Source organism: Dermacentor variabilis, chromosome 4, assembly GCF_050947875.1.
Source record: "Dermacentor variabilis isolate Ectoservices chromosome 4, ASM5094787v1, whole genome shotgun sequence".
Lineage (NCBI taxonomy): Eukaryota > Metazoa > Arthropoda > Arachnida > Ixodida > Ixodidae > Dermacentor > Dermacentor variabilis.
In genome coordinates this window covers 140,596,904-140,623,560 of record NC_134571.1, presented here as the reverse complement: position 1 = coordinate 140,623,560, position 26,657 = coordinate 140,596,904, and the positions used below count along the sequence as shown (strand labels likewise).

The 26,657-nt window shown below is 47.1% G+C and overlaps 1 protein-coding gene across 1 annotated transcript; it reads left to right on the top strand.

The window, feature by feature from the left end:
* Positions 1-576: 576 nt before the first annotated feature.
* On the top strand, positions 577-25,701 carry LOC142579862 (uncharacterized). The gene is made up of 8 exons (XM_075690486.1): positions 577-814; positions 4,072-4,281; positions 7,225-7,299; positions 10,789-10,827; positions 11,999-12,082; positions 13,573-13,672; positions 19,238-19,343; positions 24,918-25,701. Exons 1-8 carry the CDS (start codon positions 731-733, stop codon positions 25,129-25,131), a joined length of 912 nt encoding a protein of 303 aa, XP_075546601.1. The 5' UTR covers positions 577-730; the 3' UTR covers positions 25,132-25,701.
* The last annotated feature ends 956 nt before the right edge of the window (positions 25,702-26,657 follow it).

Here is a 26,657-nt window from a genome sequence, read left to right as displayed (position 1 = left end):
TGCTGAGCAATGCTAAAAATAGCACATAGTGCGGCAATCCACTGTGAATTTTCAGTGCCACATATTCTGCCACCGTGATTGACACGCAAGCCCTGCTACTTCGCCTGTCACTGTGCACATTTCCCTACCTGCCCTTTGTAAAGCTGGTAAGGCTTACCGATCTTCATGGACGCCAAAGCAGTGTCAACATAATATTTGCTGATATGAGCTGCATGCATGCTAGATAAATGAAAGGCAGGGAGGTTAAGCAGCAGAGCCCAGTTGCATGGCTACCCTCTAGTAAGGGAAGTGCAAAGGAGATGGCAAAATTAAGAGAACGAGAGAAGCGGTCGATGTCGTTGACGTAGTGAAAATTCTCAGCGCAGACGGTCGCTCAGACCGATTTGCGAAAATCTACAGCAAAACTAATGCTGCCTAGCTCGGCTCACATGTATCCGAGTAACTTCCAACGGACTCACGAACTGCCACATTGCATCGAGTGGCACACTAAACTTGGTCCCCGGAACTTGCGAAAAGCTTTAAGCCACACGGGCTAGCATTTCCTGTCTACATTCCGAAGCTGTCACCAGGCGGCGAATTCAGCAGAGCAGCTGTCCGCCGCGGTGTTAGCGAAACTGGGCACGCCCAGCAGTTTCTGCACATCGAGGCTCCTCAGTCACCCTTTTTTTTTAATCTGGCGATGAGAAGAAGATAGCGTCCGTAAGCCCAGTCATTACAGGAAACGACTATCATGCCAGCACTGGCAAGAGCCTTCTCCGAATGCGCCATGAAGAGGTGCCGGTACCTGAAGCTGTCGGCTTACATCATGTGTCTCGTAAGTGTGGTTCACCCAATTTAGTGATTGCCGTCGCGGAAAGAAAGAATGTAAGCGTACGTGCCTTATTATGTGCTGTTACGTAAACTGCACTAAGCGACGCTGCTTGTGAAAATGTGCCGTGCAATAGATTAGGCGGCTAGGGCATATCGCATAATATCAAAATGAATTTGCAACAGTTCACGGTGAACAGGAAATAGGCGACGGCAGTGCGGTGATATGTGGCGTGAAGTTTCTGTAGATATTCTCGAGACATTTGTGAAAAAACGAAGCCGCACGATATGTACTACCGCTGCATTTCGTGAGGCGGCAATATTCGCATGCATTACGTGGACAGTTAGCTAGGCATTGCTTACGCAATCGCCTTTCCTGTACGCTCCTGGTGCGGTACTCCTATCTTCGTTGCCATTCGGCGTACGATAGTTTTCGAAGGCGTGATGTTACGTAAAAAGTTGAGAGCAAAGATTCGTCGCACGAAATGTCAGTCGAGATTTTTTAGTATTGTGACTGCGGCTTTCAAACACTATGGATGTGATGCCGGTACTGCGTACCTATTTTACTGTCCAGAAGTAAGCTACATCGCGAAGCTTGAACTTAGCTCTCTTGGGAGCTGAGAGGTTAAGCTTCTCGTTTTCTGTATTCGAGGTCGCAGATACGATTCCCAGCTACACGAGACAGTCAGACGTTGGTATGAGGCATAAACACGCTCGGAGTTCACTAACGAATGCCAGGTGTCCAATCAATCCGCCATACAGCGTTTGTTTTAGCCGCTTTTAATGCGCTCGAGCACACATATCGATGAGTGACTCAAACCATAGGGTCACATATTTTTGCTTGATATGCGCAGGCATCTTGAAAACGTCACGTTGCTTTTGCGCACGATTTGCCTCTCCTAATTCTGCGCACTCGTTGTAGCTCAGCATTCTGTTCAAGTTCAATTTGCAACAGTTCACGGTGAACAGGAAATAGGCGACGGCAGTGCGGTGATATGTGGCGTGAAGTTTCTGTAGATATTCTCGAGACATTTGTGAAAAAACGAAGCCGCACGATATGTACTACCGCTGCATTTCGTGAGGCGGCAATATTCGCATGCATTACGAGGACAGTTAGCTAGGCATTGCTTACGCAATCGCCTTTCCTGTACGCTCCTGGTGCGGTACTCCTATCTCCTATCCTATCCTATTCCTTATTACGACTATTCTACCACACATAAATTGGCTATTCAACGGAGCATTGCGCAGTCAACCTCTCTTTATATTTTGTAGTTGCGTGCGCGCGGCGTCTCATCGTTTTCTTGAAAAATAAGCCGCACTAAGCGCTAGCTGTTCTTAAGATGGCATGCTGCCTGCTTACAACGCTTGACGATACGGTACGCAAACGCAGCTACCCGGCTTCGGATTAGGTCTGTCACAACAGAACAAGTCCATTCACAAGTCTACGTGAAACGCGAAGCAGAGTCATGACATTTTTTGCCCACATTTCATCATGGGTGGGAATCCCCATTGAACTAGTAAATACGTCCACTTTTTATAACCTGATAACCACCGTGGTAGGCCGGGGGCTATGTAGTTACCCGTCTGCCATATCCGGGTTCAAAAACGGAAACATTCGTAGCAATTCTTTACTGCAGAATAAATGACCACAGATAGCTTCTTGGTACGTAAATCTTGGGCGTTCTACAGCGCTATCTCTTATCACTGTTCTGTATGTAGTACACTTTTTCTTTAAATAATATGTCGCCAGCGTCTACCGCCCGGCGTGTCAGCGGCGTTGCAGCGGCGAGGGGAAGCGGGACCAGGCGACAGCATGCGGGGCGCGCAAGGCGAATCCCAGTTCGAATGCCATCTGATGCGCTGTTCGTTTACGGAGTGCCTCTCGCCGCTGCAAGACCGCTGACTCGCCATCAAGAATTGCAAGAGCGCGCGCGTGCGTGCATCTGGATGGCAAAAGCGAACGGAGTGGTAATCGCTGGCGTTTCTCGATAATGCTGTCGGCTCGAAAAAAAAAAAGTAACGCATATCGCCAACTACGTGCTAGCTGAGTAGTTGCCGCTACCGCTGTTCAAGCTGCATTTACCGAGTCGTTTACCGCCAGAAATGCCAAGCGGACTCGTCCTTCGTTCATCATATAATCCGTCCACTCACGCTGAAACCCCGGCGGCGGTTTCCAGACGCAAAAGAAATACCTTCCGCAACGACATTACCTTGTCCACAAGCATCGACTTCGACCTGGCCACACTTCCCGCAACTTTCGAGCTTCGAGCCACGAATCTCCCAATTTCCCATGTGATACAAACGGCATGCTTTACGCGCCGTTGGGTGCTGTGGAGACAGCCCGCCATACATAGACTGGAGGCTTTCCCTTCGGGCGTCTGTAGGGAGATCAGATGACAGTCCATCTATGGAAAAGATCCTAGAACTGGGGCCTTATGCACCTGTGGTGCGCAAGGCCGCCAAAACCCTGCTGCGTTTCTTGGGTTGCACCAGTTTATACGACCGCTTGTGACGTACTGAGAGGCGAAGGTTTCACTTCATGGGCGTGCCTGCGTTCTTTCCTACTTTCCTGGTGCAGGGTAATCAAACGGGCGCAGCCTGGTTAACCTCACTGCCTTGCGCTTCTGACTTACCTCTCTCTGTAACTTAATGCGAGCGTGCGTGCGTGCGTCTGTGTGGAGACTAAAATGTTTTCGTTTTCATCACCGTAGGTGTTCTGTGCAATCTTCAGCTGTTCTTATTTCTCGTGTTTCCAGTGAAGAATAAATATGCCAAGGCAACCTGCTTGGAAAACCAAGCAGGTTCTTTACTGCCTATTTCTCGCAGGAGCACTCGCGTGCAAAAGAACTGTCCTCTGCCTCCATCATTAAAAGCTACGCACCACTGTCTATTGATACGTTCCAGAATTTAAACTTGCTTCATTATATAGAAATAAGCTACAGCTGCGTCGTGGGGCATTACCTACCACAAGCTCAAGAGTCTTCCTGATCTCGTGGTACGCTCTGGAGGAGCGCATTCTATAGTTTATTCATAAGATTTATTACGGCTACCTTTGCTGTGTATTTAGATTCAAATTACGACTTACACCGGCCTTCAACGCTGCGGTCAAACCATGAGTGTGTATTGGCCAGCTTTCGACGATAAAAACGTGGCCCGAGGCTGCCGTGTCCATGACGAATAAGATACTGCCTACTAACCTCAGAACGGCCTCGCAATGTATCCTTCAAGCCGCGCCTTCGCCCTTGTATCACGTGTGCTGTGCAGTGCAGTGGGCTGGTTGTCGCCATACTCGGCAACGCCTCGCTGACCCGGCTGAACGTCCTCAGCGTGGAGAGCCAGCGTTGGGGGCTCCACGGACACCAGCGACACCTCGCCGCGCTGGCCGTCGCCACCGTGGTACTTGGTTCAGCGTGTGCCTTGGCAGCTGTTCTTGGTTGTGTGGACGCGCTTCTGGCTAGAAGGCCTCATCTGGCGGTGAGCAAGCTTCTGCGCGCGTGTCACTCTGCTGCCGTCGCTGTGCGGTTTGTGCCGTGGAACATTCTACAAAAACAGCGGGAGAGTTATACGGCGGCGCGATTCTTCAGTTACCATGGTAATAATGATGGTAGTGCACTGCTTTGTGAAATCTTCCTGCTTAGGCTGTCAGAGGTTCCTGCTGCTTTAATTGTTGTGCTTTATCTTGCTTGCCTTTCAACCAATGACGATTTTCTATGCACGTGAACGCTTCTAAGAGCATGAAGGTAATCTCTGTCCACATTCGAAACTGTTGCCAATTATGGAATTTGTAAAGTAATGTGGACACGTTATATTGACGGTGGAGTACCATACAATGGTCCCGATACTGAGTCACGAAAACTAACTCTTTATTGGGCGAACTTTTGCCCAGAAAAGCGGGTAACTCAAGTACAACGATCGCGACAAGCACACTATAGTTGATCGTCGAAATCTGATCTCCGGCTCAAGGTATACGACGGTGACTACACGACAGCTACTAAGTCTACATACATGACGGCAACTAAGTCGTGTTCCGTTCAGGCACCGAGTTTCATTTTACTTTAGAAACATGCATAGCGTAGTTGAATTATGGCCTGGAATGTCCCCTGGAATGTTCTCGGGCAACAAATCCGTTGCTGGTCAGTGTGATCGAAAGCATTTTCTCTCGCACACTGGCCAAACCCAAAGATAATTATATTGCGCATAGAATAAGAAATGTCTGATTCGAGCACAGTGATGAAATTACAAGTATTGCTCCAGTAGGGAACGTGACGCGTAGGGCAGGTATCCGGTAGCATGAAATATTGACAAACAGGAAACGAAGCTATGACAGTCATCTGGGAAGGCATAGAGACATACGAAATCACCAGATGCCCGTAGAAACAGGGGTCCATGGTTTGTGCACAAGGTACGCTATTCTCGAGAATTTCGTCTCGGTATGCTGTCCTAAAATAGAGTAGCTTGGGGCGGTGGCGCCTAACGGTGACGCCTTGGGACGGTATCTGTCTAACGTGGTAGAGACAGTTCTAGAAAAAACAATTATTTTGAACCAACAAAGAAAGAGGATATAAAAAGGTGGCACATATACTTCAATGTAAAGGTGCTTTCTCTTTCGCAGTTGCAATTTGTAGGAAGGAAGGCACATTGAGAAAGGACGAAAGCCAACTTCAGTGCAGACATGAGCGTGGTTGACGGAAACGTGAAGACTCGATCAAGGGTAGTCAAGAAAGAAAAGCACGTCTTTTGTTTGCGAGCGAACGCTTCGACAGGAGGAATCGTCTTCGCCAGGGCCTCTGATGAAGACAAGTCCTGTTATCGAAACACTGGCTCCAGTCATAGGCTTCCATTGTTCCGCCATTGTTGATCATTTCATTGCAAGGAACACCAAGAGAACTTGCTTGAGAACCATCGGGAGAAGCCACCATACGAACATGACCTACAGTGTAATTATTACGCAAAATAAAGGGAAGTGAAACCAGGACAGAAAAGAGCGTCACTCGGAGTTGCCACACTTTTGAGTGACGCTCTTTCCCGTCCTTTCACTTCACGTTGTTTCGCGCCCGATTGCAGAGTAATAAGCCTGAACCAACTAGCCCAGCAACATGTAGTGATGTAATGTGGCCCCGCCTTGTGCGAAATTAGGTGCGTATTTATATACCCTCTTCTCATCACGGCCAAAATTCGAAGACATCAGCCTACCTCCAGTTTAATAGTGCTCCATTAAGTTCAGTTGTTCCTCTACAATGTTGAAACGGTGAACGTAAGTGATTTGCACTACTGATTATGCGGCACATATTGAACACGAGCTAATTGGGAAAGCAGAGTGACATGAGAAAGATGGCACAAATAGGCAAGCAACACACAATTACCCCTGTCTTTCCACAATATAATCTCACCGCGACCTGTCACTGATTTGCGCAGTGTTTCGTTCTCTTGTAAGAACTCGTTAAGAAATACCACTTTCGCGGCCTTCTCCGCCCGATTTAGGGCAGACACCTGCCAGTGACTGCGCCCGAAGTCCTCCCACAGGCATTTCCAAGCCTTACTTTCCTTTCTCAGCGCCTATCAGAAAGAGCTATCGTTCGTCCACTTCTCTCTTTCAATCGAAAGATGATTATTTGCCCGTCTTTATATAGAAGAATGTGGCCTCAGTACGAGCAGTCTGCATTATGGGAACCGAACTCGGCTTTTTAGGAGCCTGTAAGCACCAAAAGCAGCGTTGTCTCCGTTCGCTCATGGCTGCGTTCCGATGCTCGCCGTAGGCAGCTAAATGGACAGCTAAGCGGACAGCGGGCACCTCAAGTCTCGTTCTAGTTTTGACGAGAACAAGAGCGGCTTCGCGAAGACAGCATTGGAGTAAAAAACAATGCAGGCTACTTTGCTGTCCAAACAAGATGGCGGCTGAACAGAAGGACAGAACTCCACGGGAAGGTAATCTGCTCACAGAAAAACGTAGCCACACTTTCTGATGCGCTAAGTGACGTTATGTTTTTCATAGGTTCGCACGCGTGTATTCTTAGATTACAGCAATGATATGCGCTTTCCTGACTTTCCTATTGTTGACGCGAGGTAGCGTCATTTTGAAGAGACTCCTTCCAGACGGTTCCATGTCAGTTAAATTCCATAGGCCTACTGTCTTCTGAAATGTCATCGTAGACGTCCTACAATGCTGGCCAGAACTGGAACACGCCCCGCGTGTCCGCTCCACAAGATGCTTTCTTGTTGAAAAATATCGACAATCTCCGTAAATCCTGCATCCAGTTATCCTCCTCCGAGCTTTTAATAAGGTGCTGATGTGAAAAAAAAATACATGCCGGCATGCTGCGACCTAGAGTGGCGCTCGAGATGGCGTACAGTTCAATCGATATTTTCAATGCGGCGGGCTTCTTCAATTTTTAACGCAAGTGACTGTTTCTTTTTCAGTTGGACGTCGTTACGGGCGTTCTCATTTTGGCTCAAGTTGGAGTTGCTTCTGCAGGCTTCACCTTAATGATATGGGTAAGTGATAAGATAGTCTTTCAATATGTGAGATTCGAGAAGCATAGCAAATTCAAGTACTCTGACGCAGGAAATGCGCGAAGCTCTTATAGAAGCCTGATTACTGCATTAATGCTTATTAGTTAAGCAGAGACGCAAGAACTCCAAGCACATTCGCGGTTCCGGTTTAGAGAGTAGCTTCAAGCTCGGCTTGTCTAAATACTTGGACATTGGCAAAAAATACAGGCGAGCTCATAGTTCACGGTATCTAGCTCAACGTTTTCGGCATAGCGAGCTGCCGTAAAGGGCCGGGCTTGCAAAATAATGCGGGATGAGAGAGTGGGATGGGATGAGCGCTGGCATTCAGTTCGCGGGCTTATGTACTCTCCTCCTGGAGTTCAAATGGTGCAGCGTGACTCTATAGAAGGTTGGAGGTGCGGTAAAAAGAGGAACAGCAGTGGACGGGGTGGGGCAAGTAGTGCGTCCTTTTTATTCCTTTGGTCATGTCATATTACTGTCATTATAAAAATCAATGCGTTTTGGTTGGAATGACTGCGAAATTGTGCAGTCAAAGGCAGCGTTTTAGCATTGCGGCTTAACGAATGTCGCCCATGCATGTTTCGCAGATAGTGAAAAATTGCGTGCGGTGACTCAAAGGAGCAGAACCGAGCGCATTATTCTAAGACGAATAAGGATATAAAGGAGAAAAGCTCTGTTCCGGCACCCCCCTGTCTCTTTTTTTTTTTTCAGTATACGGAATAACAAAAATTAAAGGCAAAGGTCACTTAGCATCACTTCACTCTCACCAGAAACCGCCGGGAATCTTCGTTAACGCCCACTCGCTCCCTGTCTGGGAAATTCAATGTGCCTTAACTTGCCGATGAACAAGCGAACGAATGCTTTGGACTGAACACGCCAGATCGCAGAAATTGTATACAATGCGAAGTTGACGTCAACATGCAATTTGCACCGACTCCGCCTTCCGTCTCATGAACTGAATGATAAGCTTCAAGCCAGCTTTAGTAGCTAACTACACCTAAAAGAAAGAAGGGAGACAAAGTCGTGGACGGCTGGTTAGTTGGTTTATAGCTTGAACTCGCTTTAAGCTAAGAACCGTGTAGCTAAATTCAGTACCATTCTAACGGATCAGCAAGATAGTTGCATCAATAGAAACAGAAGCCACTCAGCATGTACTCATGTACTTTATGTACTTACATAAAATAAAGAGTGAGTTAAATAATACTCTCTCGTTGCACATCATTATGTACATCATTATTTGTTTTGATGTCTTCCATAGTAAAGAACGGAACGTCAGCCTAAATATTTCTGCTCCACTTTACACGTTTTATTTATTTATTTATTTTTAATTCTGTTTGCTGAAAGCCGGGACCAGGAATGAAAGAAAGAAGGAAAGGACAGCATACCATTCCGCCATGCAGTTTAGGGTTTAGGTTAAGTGCCATAAATTCGCAACTTCTTGAACAATTATTTTCTGAAGTCGTGGTTTCGAAGAACTGAGGTGGTCGAGTTTGACCATTGCAAAAAATAAGGATGCTACAAGGCATCAACGACATCTAAACCCAAAAGGCTAAAGACAAAACTAAATCTTTTCGACTCCAGTACACGGCACGTTGGGCCATGGCGGCGGTGTCTTCGGTGGTAGGACAAGCTGTGCCCGAAGATTTCTCCATGTCATGTACAGCCTTCCTTGTTCGAACTGCAACCAAGTTTACATAGGCGAAACAGGGTGCTTCAAAAAAATGCGCAGTTTCGCCTTAAACGCAACGCATATATTGCGACAGCAAATTAGTACACAGCCATACCAAGTAAGGATCGTAGTTTTACCGGCCGTATAAATTTGCGAACATTCGCTTACTAAGTTAACAGGCGTGGTGCCAACGCACACAGGCAAACATGAATACCTAACACTCGCTGTCAAAACGCTGGTGTGAGGAAGCGCGGCAGCAGCAGTGAGCGAAGTGAGCTTCGGGCTCTCTGTCGCTTCAGTTCAGAGCGGCGAGAACGCAGCACGCAAAGGTATGATACGTTGGCGCACCCAGACTCTGGCCCCAATGCAGATTGCTTTCAATGCATGGCGCGTGGCCGCTCAATATGCAGTTGCTGCCGGAGTTCGACGCCGCTCCTCCTCCCTCCCCTCCGCCCGGTGGCTTGCGTGCGACAGAAGGCGCGGTTCCTCCCTTTCCGCGCGCGAGATAGAGCCGCCATCGTCGGCTCCTCTCGCACGCTTTCACTCGCACGTACAGTATACGGCGCGCGGCGACGCTCTTATCGCCCTTCGTCTCTATACGGAACATCACGGCGACGGCGACAGCAAAAATGCGCCTGGGGTGTCCATATAATTGCTATCGCAATAAAGAAAAGTAGAATCAGTATAAATGTGTTGCTGAGAATAAACACACCGTAAACGCTATCGTCGAGTAACATATCGCTGGGTACATGAAATCGGCTAGAAGGCCGTAATAGTCGCCACTGAGTGTAATCAGCTGTCACGTCTGTCTAAAATCTAGATAAACGCCCAAACTTTGAGAAGTTTGAATCGCACTTACCACAACCTGCCACCTGTCTGCGAGTGACACTGCTTTGTTCAGACATAAATGGCCAGCAAACGCTCGCATCTTTGATTGTGAACAAGAATACGATACGGTAGCCTTGCTTTCTTTTTCATCTTTTTCTTCTCGTTAATTTAGTACGAGGGCAAATGAAAGTCTTTGCCCCTATTTTTTAGTCAAATTACGGCTGTGAATTCGAAGTAATCATATTTCCAGCTTGGGCTGGCCCAGCCTTATCAGCCGGTAGCTCCGTGGCATGGCGCTGCTGTCAGTTGCTGAGAGATGGCGGTTGTGCTTCACACGTCCATGCCGTACGAGCAACGAAATGTGATTATTTTTCTGTGGAGCAATGGGCGAACGCCAAGCGAAATTCACAGGGAAATGTAGCCCACGTATGGGAAAATGTCTTGCTTTGAGTAGCGCGAGGTGGTGGTGTTGCGAGTTCGCAAAAGGTCGCGACGACTTGCGCGACAATGAGCATTCAGGGAGACCGTGCGTCACTGACTCACGGCACAGGGGCACCTCAAATTTAGTTCTGCGATGGGACAAATGGTGTGAACCGGTGTGGGGCTGTGTGGAAAAATAGTTTAAGGTACGTAGTGCGCATAAGGTACGTAGTCGTGCGCATCTTTGTAATCACCCGTTTGCCCTTTATTCTGGCTAATAAAGAATAGGGACGACGACTTTCTGATTCGCCCGCGTACTTCACTGTTTAGTGTCTAAGCCTGGTAACAGACTGTTCGGTGCCTGTGTAGTTTTACTTGCGACAATTTCCTTTTTCCGTAAAGCTTCATAGTACGAACAATTTTGTGACAACCACGAAGGGACGAAAACGACTACTTGTTCAAATAATACATACGGCCGCCGTAACAATGATAAAGCATTGAGGAGTTCGTGTACTTTTATCCAAAAGCCTTAATCGTTCTTCATAAACTTTCAGGTGAAGAACGACATTCCACCAGGACGAACGAACTGCAAGGTGAGTCTTTCTGCGTGTTCTAGCTGTTTGAGGTCGATCATCTCAGCAGGCCTGGAAGTAGATACATATTAGAATAAACAGAATGCCGACCAACATGGTGCTGTCGAAAGCGTTTCCACTTCTACCTAGCCTTGTTTAAACTAAAAGCTTAAACTAAACGTTCAGTGATCAGGGCTTCCGTGCGAAAGCCGAAACGTTGTCTTCGAGAACACCATTTTGTTGGGCGATCTGTTCATTCTTTCTAATAGGACCCCGGCTGTTTTACGGAAACTTATTCAGTTAGATTTTTCTCTGGCATTGCAGCGCCATATATATTGTACCTGGACTACAAGCGCCTATTTTCCAGCTTTTTAGTTCGTCAAAAAGAGATAGGTGGCCAGGAAAGTCGGCCACACGGTTTGGGCTAGGCCACACTGGATTGCACTACGCTAGGTCACACCTAACCGACTTTTCCTAGGTGTGACCAAGTCTCTTAATGTGACTATCAGTTATAGATGCGGCTTTCGCCAACCACTTCCTGCGTAGAATAGGGCGTGCTGAATCATGTGGGCTTGTGGTGAACCAGATGACGATATCTCACATTAACCTGACCGCTTTATGCCCAGCAAAGGCGAGAGCTGTGTAGCAAGTTTAGTGCAATGGGGAGCCCTGCGATTTCTTTAGAGAATTATTCTTGGACCACGGCCTCCTCTATAGTGATTGCCAGGAGTGCATTGTGAGCTGTGTAGGATTTACTTTCTTTTTTTTTTCGTGCAACCTAGTTTTCAGTACTGACCTCACGTCATCAGCCATTTGTTTTTGTATCTTTTTTTGTTATTCAGAACTGCTAATGCGTAGCGTTATATGGAAAGTCAGTGGAAAAATTTTATGTGACGCCGGAAAACCCCTTTTCAAGTACAAGAGGAGACGCGCAGTTTAATCCCATCGTATTCGCGGTTGATAGCTGTCATCCGGAGTACAGTACATATATGTCAGCGTAGTCCGGAAGCAGTGCAACAGCTAAGCAACACTCCGCAGTAAATCTCAGTAGTAAAATAACTGCTTGCCATACTTACTAAGTTCAATTTCCTGTTCTTCAAAAGAAATGATAGAAAACGCGTCAGTTCGTTATACCAGTTTCAGCGTAGACATGTTACCTCACTTCTGTATTTTTTTTCCTTCTCCCACTAAGGATTGTTTGAAGAACGTCATCTTCGTCTGTGGCAGATTCATTCCCGCCATAGGCAGCCTGCTTCTGGCGTCTGCAGTGGCCCAGGTGAGGTGACAGCATGCACCTATGCAAATGGGCATACTGTTGCACGCATTTCTATACTACGGTTATAGCTGAGGTTGCGGAATCAAATGAGTCGGGTGCTCTGCTACTTGATAAGTGGCGCCATCTGAACGGGCTGTGTGTCGATCCCTGTTGACCCTTTACCATTTCAAGCCAAGCGTCAGGTATATTCAATATCGACCAATGCGGACCAATACGCTGTGAGCGCGCTTTGTGATGGCTCGGTGGCCAGAACGTTCTACTGCAGACTGGGAGGTCACGGGCTCAATGCAAATTAGCGGCAGCCACATCTTAATGGAAGCAGAATGCAAAATTGCTCTTGTACCGTCCTTTAGCTGCACTTTGTAGAGCCCCTGGTGGTTAGAATAAATGAATCCCCCCACTACGGAGTTCCGAGTTATAGGTTTGAAGAGTAAAAGTTGTAGAAACATTGGTTGGCGGACTCGACCTTGACTCAAAAAGGCTTGAGCAGAAACAGCGCAGAAGAACACGACGTAAGAGACAGACAACGGACAGGCATCAGCACCGTTGCCTGTCCCTTTCTTACGTCCTGTTCCTTTGCTCTATTACTGCTCAAGCCATGAAAGAACCAGCCCAAAGGCCTACACTCTGCAATTCTTTTCAAGGAGGACACCTAGACTACTGCTAGGTGAAGAATAATCCTCTTCTAACAGTCGCACACTGCGCGTGAATACTTTTTTGCAGCGATCGCGGTGAGGCACCCCACGAAGTCAAGGAATTATTAGTTAAAACTATTCGTGCAATTACCTTTTCTATGTATGCTCCGGTGCGGTTGTACATTTATCCATGCCGTGAGAAGCGACTGATGAAACAATACTAATAAATTTTAGTAAATTGATAAGAAACTACCATGAACCAAGAATCTTTTTGTCAGATTGTGCGCCTGTGGTTATGTTTCGAATGCGAATTGTCGTCAGACTGGCTGGCTGTATGCCAGCTAGTAGAACAACTCTGCCAGATTAATATGATATTTGCAGAGCTGCTCCCAGCGTTAACGCTGTTTCGAATCGCGCTAAAGAACTTTAATGATTCACTACTCTTTACAACACCGGCATCAATAAAAGCCCGAGTACTTTGCGTGCCATGTTTCAACTACCAGGTGTAGAACATTGTGAACTGTCCTATTTGTTCCCTGAAGTTTTCTACGGTGAGCTTCGTGAGCTACTGTGAGCTTCATGAGCTACGGTGAGCTTCGGTGAGCTACTGGCTTTACAATTCAGTGTCCAACACAAATAACTCCAACAACATTTCTAGTCATTTGAATTTGTGGTAAATTCAAGTACATTACAACATTTGTCATTTTAAAAATGCGCGCCCTCATTTTGTTTCCTAATTTGAAGATATGGCATTGTTGCCCCTGCACGCATGTAGCCTCCCAGACGGAATATTGTGCTTCATATAGAAGGTATATATATATATATATATATATGTACTGCCTCATTGCGTCGCAGTGCATCACCATCATTATAAACCGTGTCGACCAGTCGCAAGCCGAAGTTCAAGCCAAGCTTGATCGAGCGAACAATCTCGAGGAGTACCGGATGAAAACAGGTATGTCGTTCTGTTCTTTTATAATCTCGTATCTCCATAACGTAACGTAACGCAACAGAAACTCTCTTCTGACACAGCAGCGTCTGTTACGTTTACTCTATACCAGTCCCATAGCAGCTCGAATGATACGGTATATAAACGGAACCGGTATACCAGATTCCATTATCGTGCTTACAAGTTCAAACATAATCTGTTGCAACAGAACTGCTTGTTGGCCTTGTTGGAGCTTGCTAAAAGACAGGCCACCCGTGTTGTCTTCATGTGTCTTCTTTTTTGTGTGTGTTTTAACTTGCGGCAAAAAAAAGCATGTCTTTTATCAAACATAACGAAATAAAGCTGGGCGTCCTGGACAGGAATATGGCTGTTCTATGCTTTTTGTTCATTATTGCTTCGCTTCTCGTGATCCCTAATCTATAAAATCCTTAACTAAAGTTCTGTCAGTGATGGCGGGATTCGCTTTGAGCACCTTTCGGGCCCGGCCGTCTAACGAGTAGCATCGCCGTAACATGTGCTAGCGGGGCGCTACTTGCACGCCTTAAGGGGACCGACAGCCAATTTCAATGGCAGCTATTCTCACTAGGGCAGCGGAAAGCTATACCGGTCAGAATGACCGATCCCGAAGCGGTAACGCAGTAAACGTCGTGAATCGTTTTTTTTTTTTTTAAGGCGACAGCCTTAGATCTCACCCGCCGTGGTTGCTCAGTGGCTATGGTGTTGGGCTGCTGAGCACGAGGTCGCGGGATCGAATCCCGGCCACGGCGGCCGCATTTCGATGGGGGCGAAATGCGAAAACACCCGTGTGCTTAGATTTAGGTGCACGTTAAAGAACCCCAGGTGGTCAAAATTTCCGGAGTCCTCCCCTACGGCGTGCCTCATAATCAGAAAGTGGTTTTGGCACGTAAAACCCCAAATATTATATATTATTATTAGCCTTAGATCTCCGTTTCGAGGTCGCGTTGTGAGTTACAGAAAATCGGAGCTCTCGTGCCACTGCTCGCCCGTTCGTCGTCTTCTTCCACGTCGCTTCTTCCACATCGCTGCCGCATCGGTTCCGCTAATCATGCCAGAAAAGGCACAGTTAATTAATGTAGAGTTAAATACGGCACTCAAACCCACGACCTTTGATGGGAACCCACCGCGGTTGCTTAGTGGCTGCGGTGTTGGGCTGCTGATCACGAGGTCGAGGGATCGAATCCCGGCCACGGCGGCCGCATTTCAATGGGGGCGAAATACAATAACACCCAAGTACTTAGATGCGCGTTAAAGAACCCCAGGTGGTTCGAATTTCCGGAGTCCCCCACTACGGCGTGCCTCATAATTAGATCGTGGTTTCGGCGCGTAGAACCCCTAATTTAGTTTTAATCTTCACCCTCTGGTGGTAGTCGAACCCACCACTACTAGTGTTAATAGGTGCGAAGTTGGTTAAGGCATAGTTCATTAAGGTAGCTTTAAGGCACTCGAGCTCACGACCTTTAGTGGGAGAAAACAAGTAATAGGAAGTAACAACGCATTCCAATGAGAATTTCAAGTAATTTAATGGACGTCTCTTGAGCGCGCAGGCTTCCCCTGTCACCCTCGTTGACGTATGCTAAAATGACTGTCAATTTTTTTACCAGAATTCGCGTATCTGTATTCGTGACCATGTTTACGCAGCATTCGCTGGGAAGACTGATACGTGAGCGCGATTGCAATTGTGAGCCGACATTGGTTGGAAGCAGAGAGGTGCGGCCCTATAGCCGTACAAGAAACTGATCTTTTTTATTAAACATCAAACCTGTGGTTTTGCTGTTCATGCTTCCTGAACTGAACTATAATTAATGCTTTCGTAGTTTTCTGTCCAACTGATTTGCTCATTCGCACGTCAAGATCTTTGTAATCAAGCCAAACCAGGATTTCGAAAGCGAGACAACGCCTTTACGCGTGATGCGTGTCGCCGAAGCCACGAGCGCGCTTTTGATTTCGGAAGCATATCTTCTCTTTAAAACCTCAGTGAACTAGCACGCGTGAACTTTTACTTAGATTCCAATAAACGTAAAATAAAGTGTAAATTACTAAAATATAAAGCATGCAATTTCAAGGAATGCGTAAATGGTGCACCTAATAGCAGCAGTACAGTAAGGTGCGGTCATGCGGTGGACCTGTCAGGCTATTGCCAAAGTTAGACCGTAAAGTGTCGTGACATACCGATTTCTCGCGACTTTCCCAGCCAAATTAAAATAGTAATTTTTATTTAAAACACTAACAGCATGTTCGATTCTATTACTACGAATCATTATTTCCATTTCCACCGAAGTATCACGAAATCTTTTGAGCTGTTGTCTGTCCCTTTAAGCCGAGTGCTCGAAGCTTTTTCTTCAGTCGAGAACCTGCCAATATGTCCATTAGTCTGATGATGCGCATTAGTACGTGAACTTATATTTCTGGAGGAAGATGACTGGGGGCTTAGTGGAAGTCGAAGAAATTAATCTGAACTGTGAGCTTGACCTGTAACACCATTGGAAAACGGTGAAGGATAAAAGATGCTAAATATTTCCTGCCTGCGAGGTATCTGTCATTGTTAAACGGGTCCGACAAATTATTAGCGAATTCTCACAACCTTAAAGGTAAGCAATGCGAAGCGAACAAAGACGTATAATACCCAGATAGTAGCGACGGACCAGGCGCTGGGGCGGGACCAGTAGCCGCATATAGTACGCTTCCCTCCGCGCTGGGTTCCTCAAATTGTAATCGCACCAACTTGCCGCAACTGTCGCTTCTCGAGCTTCATCACAGTTCCCAGACTTACCAGTTCGCCGTGTCAGCGAAGCTGCATGGGCTCGTCTTTACTCATGGAGGACGCGCGCGTCTTTTCGCAAGCCTAAATGAGATAACGAATATGGAGCAGTAGCAAGTTCTGCTACGTCGTGGTGTCTCGGGTGTCAAAGCAGAGCACACCCTAATCACGCCGCGCCTAATCGATGCCAACTAGCCCAGAAATGTAGTTATGTTCTACGATAAGGTAACAACACAGTAAATGAAAACTCTCCTATCAGACCTAGGAGACTTCTCGGAATCATCGATCGAATGCTAATTGAAGTTCTCGCACTTATCCTGCCAAGGCGCAGCATGCCGTAGCATTTCCCTGCGCCCTCTTGACATTATTTCGTTCCCACGACTCGCGCTGCTCATGTGGCCTCTATACCTCCACCACCACTGAGACACCAGCGCACTTTGATTAACGTGCTTAATAGAAACTTTATTAAGCGATCTGCAATGAAATCAGCTCGTAGAGGGACTCAAGTGTGCCTATGTAAAGTTTTAATTTAAAATCTTCAATTCCTCTGCTCGTGGTCCTACTTTTCATTTGTATTCCAATTGATTGCGCCAGTTTCAAGGCATTTTAGCGGGCCCCGCGGTTCTTTAATTTCTTATGCAGCTACTGAACAGCCCACAGACTTGACATTTCAGATGTCAAGCATAGATGCATTGGTATGTCCCCCGCCTTCTTTAAAATCTATAAGCGCTTCCCCAATTATGCTTTCAAATACTTACCTCCCTTTCACTCTTACTTTGGTTAGCCTTACATTACATTATTTTGGTTATTCGTGCGAATTAGCAATATTTTAGCAATTTCTTATGGCAAGCCACTTGACCAACACTTTTAAAATTTTTCATACCAACCAATATGGTCTCTGTACTCATACTGAGTCTAATGCTGATCGAATAACCTTCAATTTTCCAGGACAGGCCGCGACCACTAGGTGTGCGCACACGTTTTCCGGCGGGTTTTCTCTGCACATATTTTGACGGATTCAAGTCTCATTAACAGCTTTGCTAAAACAGTGATTTCTGCGTAGTTATACTGCAGAATGCCTGTTCATCAACTTTACGCAAAAGTTCTGCTGTTAGGCGGCGCATAGCGCACGTAGTAGACATATCAATTGCGCTTCATAAAGCCAAATAAATTTTCTGACTTGCTGTAAAGCCTAAAGCATTTAAAATTCTGAAGTCGAAGACATCATCGGCATTATCATCGTCAGGTGTCTGTTACTTGACAATGGCATTTTCCAGAATTCAACACTAGCACCCTACACAGCGCCAACAGTTCGCTGGGTATACGGTGCGCCAACAGAACACTTATCGCCCTTCGTGTTGCGTAATCTGAACCCGTGACCCCATTTTCTGTCACCCCCGAGCCCTGTTCCTTCCTTCCATTATCTCGCCCTCACGGGGCGCCGGGTGTTCCCATTGGGTATGTGCCACTTTGTATGTGCTGCGGAGTACATACCCATTCTTCGCCAATTTTTCCAGAATGGTCGCGTACCACTGTGACAGAAGCTTTAAATATGGTGAGATACATGTCGTCCTTCTTCCCTCGACAAGTATCATACGTCGACTTCGTCTTCGCGACATGAGTGCGTCGACGCCTCGCACTGTGCATCCACCTGATTTGGTGTATCCATTACGGTATAGCGTAGAACAGTGTAGTGCATTAGCATAAACATTGCAAGAGGTCACATGCTGCATAAGATGAAAATAAACAATTCTACGCATCCCGCTTAGTTGTGTATCAATCAATTAACCGCTTCACACAGATTCCGACACGCGCATTGGATCTGCACTTTTTTAAGTGCGTAGGTATTTCCCAGCCTGCCAAACGAGTAAACCTGTCCGTCACGTAAAACGAACATTGTTTCTATGAAGGCTTTGTTGAAATATTTGGTCATGGTGGAATAAAAGCTATTTCTAGAACCACATGTAGAGCCGACTGAGTGCATTGTAGGCATCAGGAAAATTCAATTTTGCGAAAATTCGATGCCAAACACGCCACATCCCCGTTGCGTTTTGGTGGTCACGGGATGTGCCTTACGTTGGGGCGTTTCTTCACCGACGAATATACATCCGATCGATGAAGGTTCGTGGACTTCACGTCGCGCAACACACAGATAAGCAGTAACTGATTTGATAAGGATAAGGAAGGATGACGGGTTATATGGGTCTCATAAGGGTTGATAATGGTTCGACGCGGATGGATAAGGTGCTAGACTGATAAGGGCTTATAATGGTCGAAACAATTCTGATTTTAATAATCTTCATAAGCATTGATAACGGCTGGTAAGGATCGAATCAAATCCGATAAGGTTGATAAAGAGCGAAAAAAGTTGACAAGGGTCGGATCACGGCCGATAAGGACATGTAAGGGTTGATAAAGATCGGATCGACTGCGTTGAGTTTGATACCGACTGATAATGCTTGATAGGGGTTGCATAGAGTCCAATAAGGTTGATAGCCGATAAGGGTTGATAAGGGTCGGATCTAGTGCGATGAGGTTGGTAGCGGCTGATAAGGGTTGAAGCTTTACACTGGTCGGATCAAATTTGATAACGTCGATCATGACACCGACCTTCATGCAGATGAGCAAGTGGCACAATGCATACGCATACTTAGACAACTTCCAGAGGACTTTCTGCGTGTCTTCGCCATTGACACCATGACTTGGTCCAACAAATATGCTCACTTCAAAGCAGTACCATTCAACGGTTTAAACTCGCGACATCGAGATCGGCTTGTTCTATTGTTATGCAGTGGACCAATTCATCGGCTCATGGGCTCCAAGAAAAAGTCAGTCCTGGGGCGGCAACCTTGACTACTCAGGCTCACTGTTTGACCGGTCTGGGCCTGCGAAGAAAGTGTGAGTCTATAACTATTCTCCCGTTCGCTTTTGTTGCTTTTGATTTTTTTTGTGATATGTTCTGTTATTTTGTTTTTCTTCAAACCTGCGGTTACTGTAAAGCAAAATAAGAATTTTCGGCCCAACTCATCTCACGATGAATATGGATTATATATCCCGGCCACGGCGGCCGGATTTCCGTGGGGGCGAAATACGAAAACACCCGTGTACTTAGATTTAGGTGCACGTTTTATAAAGAACCCCAGGTGGTCCAAATTTCCGGAGACCCCCACTAAAGCGTGCCTCATAATCAGAAAGTGTTGTTCGCACGTAAAACCAACCCCATAACTACTATCGATGATAATGCGATCAGCATTCAGGCAATGTAACGTGCCGTATTTCTAAGGTCATGTTTATTTATCATATCTAGGGGTCATTCTGAGACTTCCGTAGCTTCTGCTATATGCGACATACTCCGGTGTCGTCCCTCATTCAGTGACACTCACTTGCTAAGGTAACTCATGAGCATGGCGGCATGAAAACCACTGTATGACGCTGACTCAGCAACAATGGAATGAATGATGTCGATAGGAAGACAAAATAGTTATGACAACAACGACATGACGACAACGGGATAACGGTTCCTAAGCAATAGCGATGGTATAACAACGACGGCAACGACGACATGAGGGCAATGGAATGATGGTATGACGATAACCGGATGAGGAAGCTGGAATGACGACGAAAGCACGATAACGACGGTATCTCGTGGACGCATGATAACGTCTGTTTGCCGACACAATGGCAGGACAACGGAGGCCTAAAAACGATTGTGTGATGACCGCGTGATCATACGATGAATGACGAAGGAACGATGTCGATGAATCGACGAGGGTGGTATGACGATGACGGCATAACTACGATGAGATGACGTTACAGAAGTGATAACGATACTAAAACGACATTGTGATGACTACGACGACATGACAAAGGAATGACGACTGTACGACGACGGCATCACGAGAGTCGAATGTCCAGTTAGAACGACGACCGCGATTGCATAACGACAGCGGTATGACAACTAATACAGACAGACAATGACGCATTGACGGCAGTTGCATGATGACGACAGCATGACAAGGGTTTGAGGACATGGGATAATGACGAGTTATGGTGACAATTGCTTGACAATGAAGGTATCATGAAGCCTGTATGACGATGATGGCGTTACGACGAAGGCATGATGAGAGTCCGATGATGAAGATGGAGTGATGACAATAGCACGACTGCGACGGCATAGTGACGATGGTCTGACAACGGATGCATGATAGTGACTGTTCGAAGGCGACGGCACCACAGCGTGGAGAGCGATAGAATGACAAAGAATTGACGTCGATGGAACGACGAAGGTGGCATGACGACGATGGTAAAACGACACCGTTACGAACACGTCATGACAACGACTTAGTGACGACGACGGCAGGACGTCCGTCGTTTGACGTAGTGAGAATGACTGAGAAGAAGCGACGGCGACAGCATCACAATGAAGGTATGACAACGTATGCACGACGACACAGTCACGACGTGGCACGACTACACTATGAGAACGGGATGGCGGCGAGTGTATGAGGATAATGTCATCCCGATGAATGTATAACGAAGCCTTTATGACAATGATTGCGTGACGAGAGTCGGATGATGAAGCTGGAGTAACGACGCTGGATTGACCACGACTACGTCATAGGCTCGAGCACATTCCTCGTGGCCCGAGCTGTTGGACAATTATGCGACAATGACAACATGACGAGAGTCATATCACAAAGCTAAAATGACTATGGAATGACCCCGAAGACATCACGACCACGAGCACACTCCTGGTGGCCCAAGTTGGTAACTTGTGCTACTCGGCTGGCACAAGCGGCTACATAAAACATTACGGCAGAACCCATCTTATGATGGCTGTCGATGGTAATGCGATTACTATTCAAGCAATGTAGTGGCACACTGTATTTCTGAGGCCACGTTTCGCTAACATGTATGGTGATCGTTTTGGGACTTTCTTTGCTACGGCTGCATGTGACTTACACTGTTTCCGGTATCGGCCAACTTCGCTATGGCACTCGCTTGCCAAGGTCACCCATGAGCATGACCGCATGACGGCGACTGTACGACGATGCAGGGACGACGATAGAATGACAAAGAAGGAATGACGTCGATGAAACGACAAAAGCTGTATGACAACGCTGGGATGCCGACAATGAGATGACACTTCTGAAATGATGATGATGGTATAACGACGAAAGTGGGACGACGTCGCCGTGAGGACAATGGGATGACGACGAGTGTATCATGACGATGTTATAACGACGGCGGTGTGAAAACAGGTTGACGAAGCTGTAATGACTACGATGGTTCGATCAAATGGCATAATGGATGCCTGACACCGAGTTTCCTTTGATGGCGCAATGACTACATTCTCATGACAACGAAGCCATAATCACGGTTGATCAAGACAGCATGATTACAATAAAATAACAAAGGAATGACGTCGACAGAACGACGAAAGTAATGTGACGACAGTGGCATGACGTTTCTGAAGTGATGATGATGGTAAAACGACAATGCTATGACGATGACAGTGTGACGATGGCATGACGAGAGCCAGATGACCAAGTTACAATGACAACGATGGAACGACCACGAGGTATCAATATGATGGTACGGCAACAAATGCTCGACAACTGTATGACGACGAGGCAATGGCATCGATGGCATGACAATGGTATGAAAGCAATTGTATGATGTGTATGATGACGTGCACGATGGCGTGACGACGACGTATAGCTAAGAGTTATGACGACGATGGTCTGATGACGGCATGCCGAGCGTCAAATGACGACTGCTGTGACGACGATTGAACGACCACGACGGCCTCGCGATGAAGGTATGACAGCGAATGCATTACGACTGTATGACTACGATGGCATGACTAGAGCATGGAGAGAGAAAATGGTAAATGAAAGGCATGGAACTTAACCATGACCGATCCCGGTTGGCTACCCTGCGCTGGGGGAACGGAAAAGTGGAGGGAAAAATTATATCGCGACGACGTAAGTTTTCTGCTCAATATCCACTGACCGTCTCAGAGTCCGTATCACAGATGGTCGCTCAGCCTGGTAGCTGTAGTGATAACGATGCAACGACCACAAGCGCATGCCAAGTGGCTCAAGCTATTGGACAATTTGGTCCTCTGGATCGGCGTAAAAAGAGCGGTGACGACGGCTTCCCGAGAGTAAGATGGCGAAGCTGAAATTACGGTGGTCGAATGACCACGACGATGATACATTGCTAGTGGCTCATGCTAGTAGACAACTTGAGTCACTAGGCGTGTTTAAGAGGATGAACGGACAGACGGAAGGACGGACGGGTGTACGGCCGGATGAAAGGACGGAACACAACCAGCAGACCGTCCTCCTTTAAAAACGGTAGTTTATGTTTAAGTGAATCGGATGGACGGACAGACGGACGAACGAATGTATGGATACCTCGTCTCATAGCAGCTTGACATAGGAAGATGGAGAGCCATCAGATAACGGTGATCTGGTACATGAAAACTATTAATGTGTGATCCGGCGCTCTGTTCCCAGCTGAAACAAGAGTTCTGCTCTGTTCGTGCTTCGTACACAGTAGTTACTGTAGTACGCCGTTTCAGAATCAGCCATAAACAAAAGCCAATCAGCAGAGCTTGCCTTGCCGAGGCACCTTGAATGAGCAACGAAATGACGTTTCGCTTCTTTGCGTCATTAACTATCTTCTGTTAAAATGTCCTTAGAATAACAAAACTGAACGAACTGAAGGCACTGGTTTGGTACAATCAATGGAACAGGAAGATGCTCCCATGATAGGATTTCCGCGATCGCTTTTGGAAGTTCTCACTGCTTGCATTCTCTCCAAATAGATTACTGAAAATTCTGGGTTTTCACTTACCAAAACCACCAATTGATTATGAGGCAGGCCGTAGTGTTCCCAGGGGTCCGCATTAATTCCGACCACGTGGGGTTCCTGGACGTACGCCCAATTAGTGGTACACGAGCGTTTTGGCATTCCACTCTCATAGTAATGCGGTCGCCGCGACCTGGGGACGTATTCTGCGGCGATCACTTTCGGCGGTGCCATCGCTTTCGCGTGACGTATTGCTCAACCCAGCCAATCAGCTCATCTGGTTTTGCTCAACGAGCCAATCAGCGCGCGCCTGTCGGCCGAGGCGATAATATCGCCGAAAGGGATCGTCGCAGAATATGCACCCTGGATCGAACCATAGAACTCGTGACCTCGTGCTCAGCAGCGCAACGTCATAACCTTGCACTGAGCGGCCGTGGTGGGTCTTCAAAGGGATCGTTCTGTGTGAAAGTTCGATCAAGTGTGTTCCAAAAGGCCGCTATAAACGTGCATACACGTGCTTTAAGAGGCCGTCTTGGCTTTTACGCTCTCCTCGCTGCTGTCGCGGCAGCCGCTCATCCTTGGGTTGCTGGCAGTCTTGCGGAGCTTTACACGTAGGTCCCATTTAATACCCACATTTTCCGGCCTATACCAAGGAGCATCCATTCCTGCAGCTCACGTAATGCTTTACTCGAAGTATTCTACACTCGCGGACAACATTCTGTGGCAGTGAAGGGAAACCTACGGGGGCGGAGCTTCTGCACATGTGTTACCGCGCCATGTAGTCCGCCAGCGTTTGACTGCGCTTTTGGTTGCTCGGAACAGACGCCGAGTCGACGCAGCTACCACGTGCGACGGTTTCGCGTTTGCCTAGACGCGTAAGGGCAAAGCCGCAAAATAAGTAACTTTTACGTAAAATTCACTGTTGCTTTGTCCTATTTAACTGCTGCTAGTAAGGTGTTTGTTTTCTATTTCCAAGCTTAACCTAACGTGGCTACATAAGGTACATAACCATACCTTCGTAGTCCGAATTCCGATGCCTCCTAGCGACACCGGAGAAGTCCAGGAGACTACTGTGTGAGGAAAAAAATATTTCAGGGCGTTTTAAAATTCACTAATTTGATGCCGAACCACTCGAGTGTGTGAATTCTACGTTATGTTTCACAATAGGTCGTAATGTCCACGTTTCTGAGCGATGGTGATAGCGGTCAAAATATTACATATATTACGTGCGGGTGCGACCATCAGTCTTGGTACTGATTATCTGGGATGGAATGGAAAGGGGATGGGTTTCTATAGGGAGCGGTACACTTAGAAGTACATTAGTGGCTGTACCACTTGGAAATATTCCGCGAGGGAGTCTAAGATTCGTTGTAGCTTCCGGCTCGCTCTTATCCACCGCTAAGAATTCACCGGCAGTACAGTGACGCGGGAAGTACCAGAACGCTTTCTGTCGATGCCTTCTTGAGTACCGGGTCAACCCACACAGGATGGAAGGCGTCTGCCTGTGCTCCGCTGCATGCTGCATCTTCAACAGAAGTGCGTAAGCGCACGCAACGCACGCACTCGAGCTTCTTTTCTTTCTCTTTTTGAAAATTGTTAATCTCGCCGCGGAAAACCTTCCTTGGCCACCAAACCGGCACCTTTCCCTCGCAGGCAAACTACTCCCTCCAGCACGCCGCGCATGAAACTCCGGTTTGGCGCCGCCAAGTCGCCGCCGGCCAGGATCCGCCCTCCGATCGAGATCGTCATCACCGAGGCACCGCCTGACGCCTCCAGCAGAACGGCCGCCAGGGCCGCCTTGCAGCAAGAGGCGCAGGGCGAAGGACTGGGGCTGCCCGACTTCGGCCACTACGCGAACGTGGAATAGAAGGCCAGAACCTCCGCCTGTGCGAGAGCACGTGACACGTGCAGGTTTTGTGAGACTCGAATAAGGCGGGGCAGTGCGAGACACCTAACTTTTCACTCGTGGCTCCTTGAGGCACGCCATCGAGATGCGTCTGTGCCGCACGGTGAACGTCTGTACTAATAGAGTTAGTTGCAGTGTTTCATAGCTAAGGATGCGAAGCGTGGATGCAATCCTGCATATTCCACCAAAGTCGGCACAAGCCACTGCAGCACGCTTGCTGCGTGTTGCGGTAAGGGGCAGCCATAGTAATTCGTGCTTAAAAATGGTCGGCCTCGATCCTGTCTGCGTAGGTTTGTCCTGTTCGCGCGTGACAGCGTAGTGTCGGCACTGCAAATATACATGTGGCACTCCCAGTGATTTATAGAACAATGTTACTGTGACATAACTTATGTTTAAAAAGACATCTTATTTAAAATTGTGATGAAATTAACATGAATATGCGTAGGTAAAACAAGCGGTTTATTTATTCTTAACCTTTTAACACCGTGCCAAGAAATAAAATGCTCTTCAAAGCCTGTTTGTATACCTATACTACTGCCCCATTTGAGCGCCATTTTTCTGTGAAACTTAGTGTTGCAATTCTCCCGCTTCAACGAACGAAATTTATTCAGCAGGTACTTCTAGGGCCCAACGCTTTATATAATGGATGGGCTTCGGTTACAATTCGGGGAACCTTTTCCTTAGAGATAGACGAGAACAGATATGTAATATTTGTTGAATGAGCACTTTATTTATGCCGCGAAGGACAGACGAAACTTCCCAGACAACTTAAAGCATTCCGTAGATGTCCCGGAAAGATCCGAACGTCCTAGCTTTTTATGGGACGAACTAAGGACGTCCACAGCACCATGCCCCCTATGAATATTAAGCACATCTGCTGCTGCAATTATCGTGAGCCTCATTTCCGAGCAACATCCTCAGCAGCATATTCTCAGGACACTGCTTCCAGGTGTGCTTATTTGGGAGCTTCAAGCTTGCCGGAACGAAATTGAGTGCAACCGAAAGCGAAATACAAATGGCAGACTGCAAGAAAGTGTTTATATGTAGGTTGTATTGTCGTCGTCGTCGTTGTTGTTGTTGTCGTTGTTGTTGTCATCGTCGGTCTTTGTGTCGAAAGCGCACCTTCCACCGACGGTTCTCTTGAAGCAAAGAAAGCAGATCTCGAAAGATATGTTATTGTAAGTCTATAGGTGGTGATGCACCTGAGGTAGTTGGTTTGATACCGAACGGCTTTGTATTGGTGGCTGTTGGAGGCTGTTCGATGCGGCGTCACTTTAATTCCGGCTGCAGAGTCGAAACTCGGCGGAACAACGTGCTAGTATACTGTGTTCTACTTTAGTCTTTAGATTTGTCCTGTTGCTCTTCCTTTCCTCTTTCCTCCCTTCCTTCCTATCTTCCATTTCTGTGTTGCTGTCACCTCCCTTCAGAAGAGTAGGCAGGCGTTGTGCCCCTTCCGGTGGCAGTTGCCAGCCTGCTCCTCGCTTTCC

Bases quoted from the DNA above. Each gene is read 5' to 3' on its own strand.
- LOC142579862 (XM_075690486.1), top strand. From the start codon at position 731: ATGCCAGCACTGGCAAGAGCCTTCTCCGAATGCGCCATGAAGAGGTGC. The intron at 4,282-7,224 runs GTGAGCAAGCTT...TTTCTTTTTCAG, and splicing joins CTAGAAGGCCTCATCTGGCG to TTGGACGTCGTTACGGGCGT. The intron at 13,673-19,237 runs GTATGTCGTTCT...ATTGTTATGCAG, and splicing joins GGAGTACCGGATGAAAACAG to TGGACCAATTCATCGGCTCA.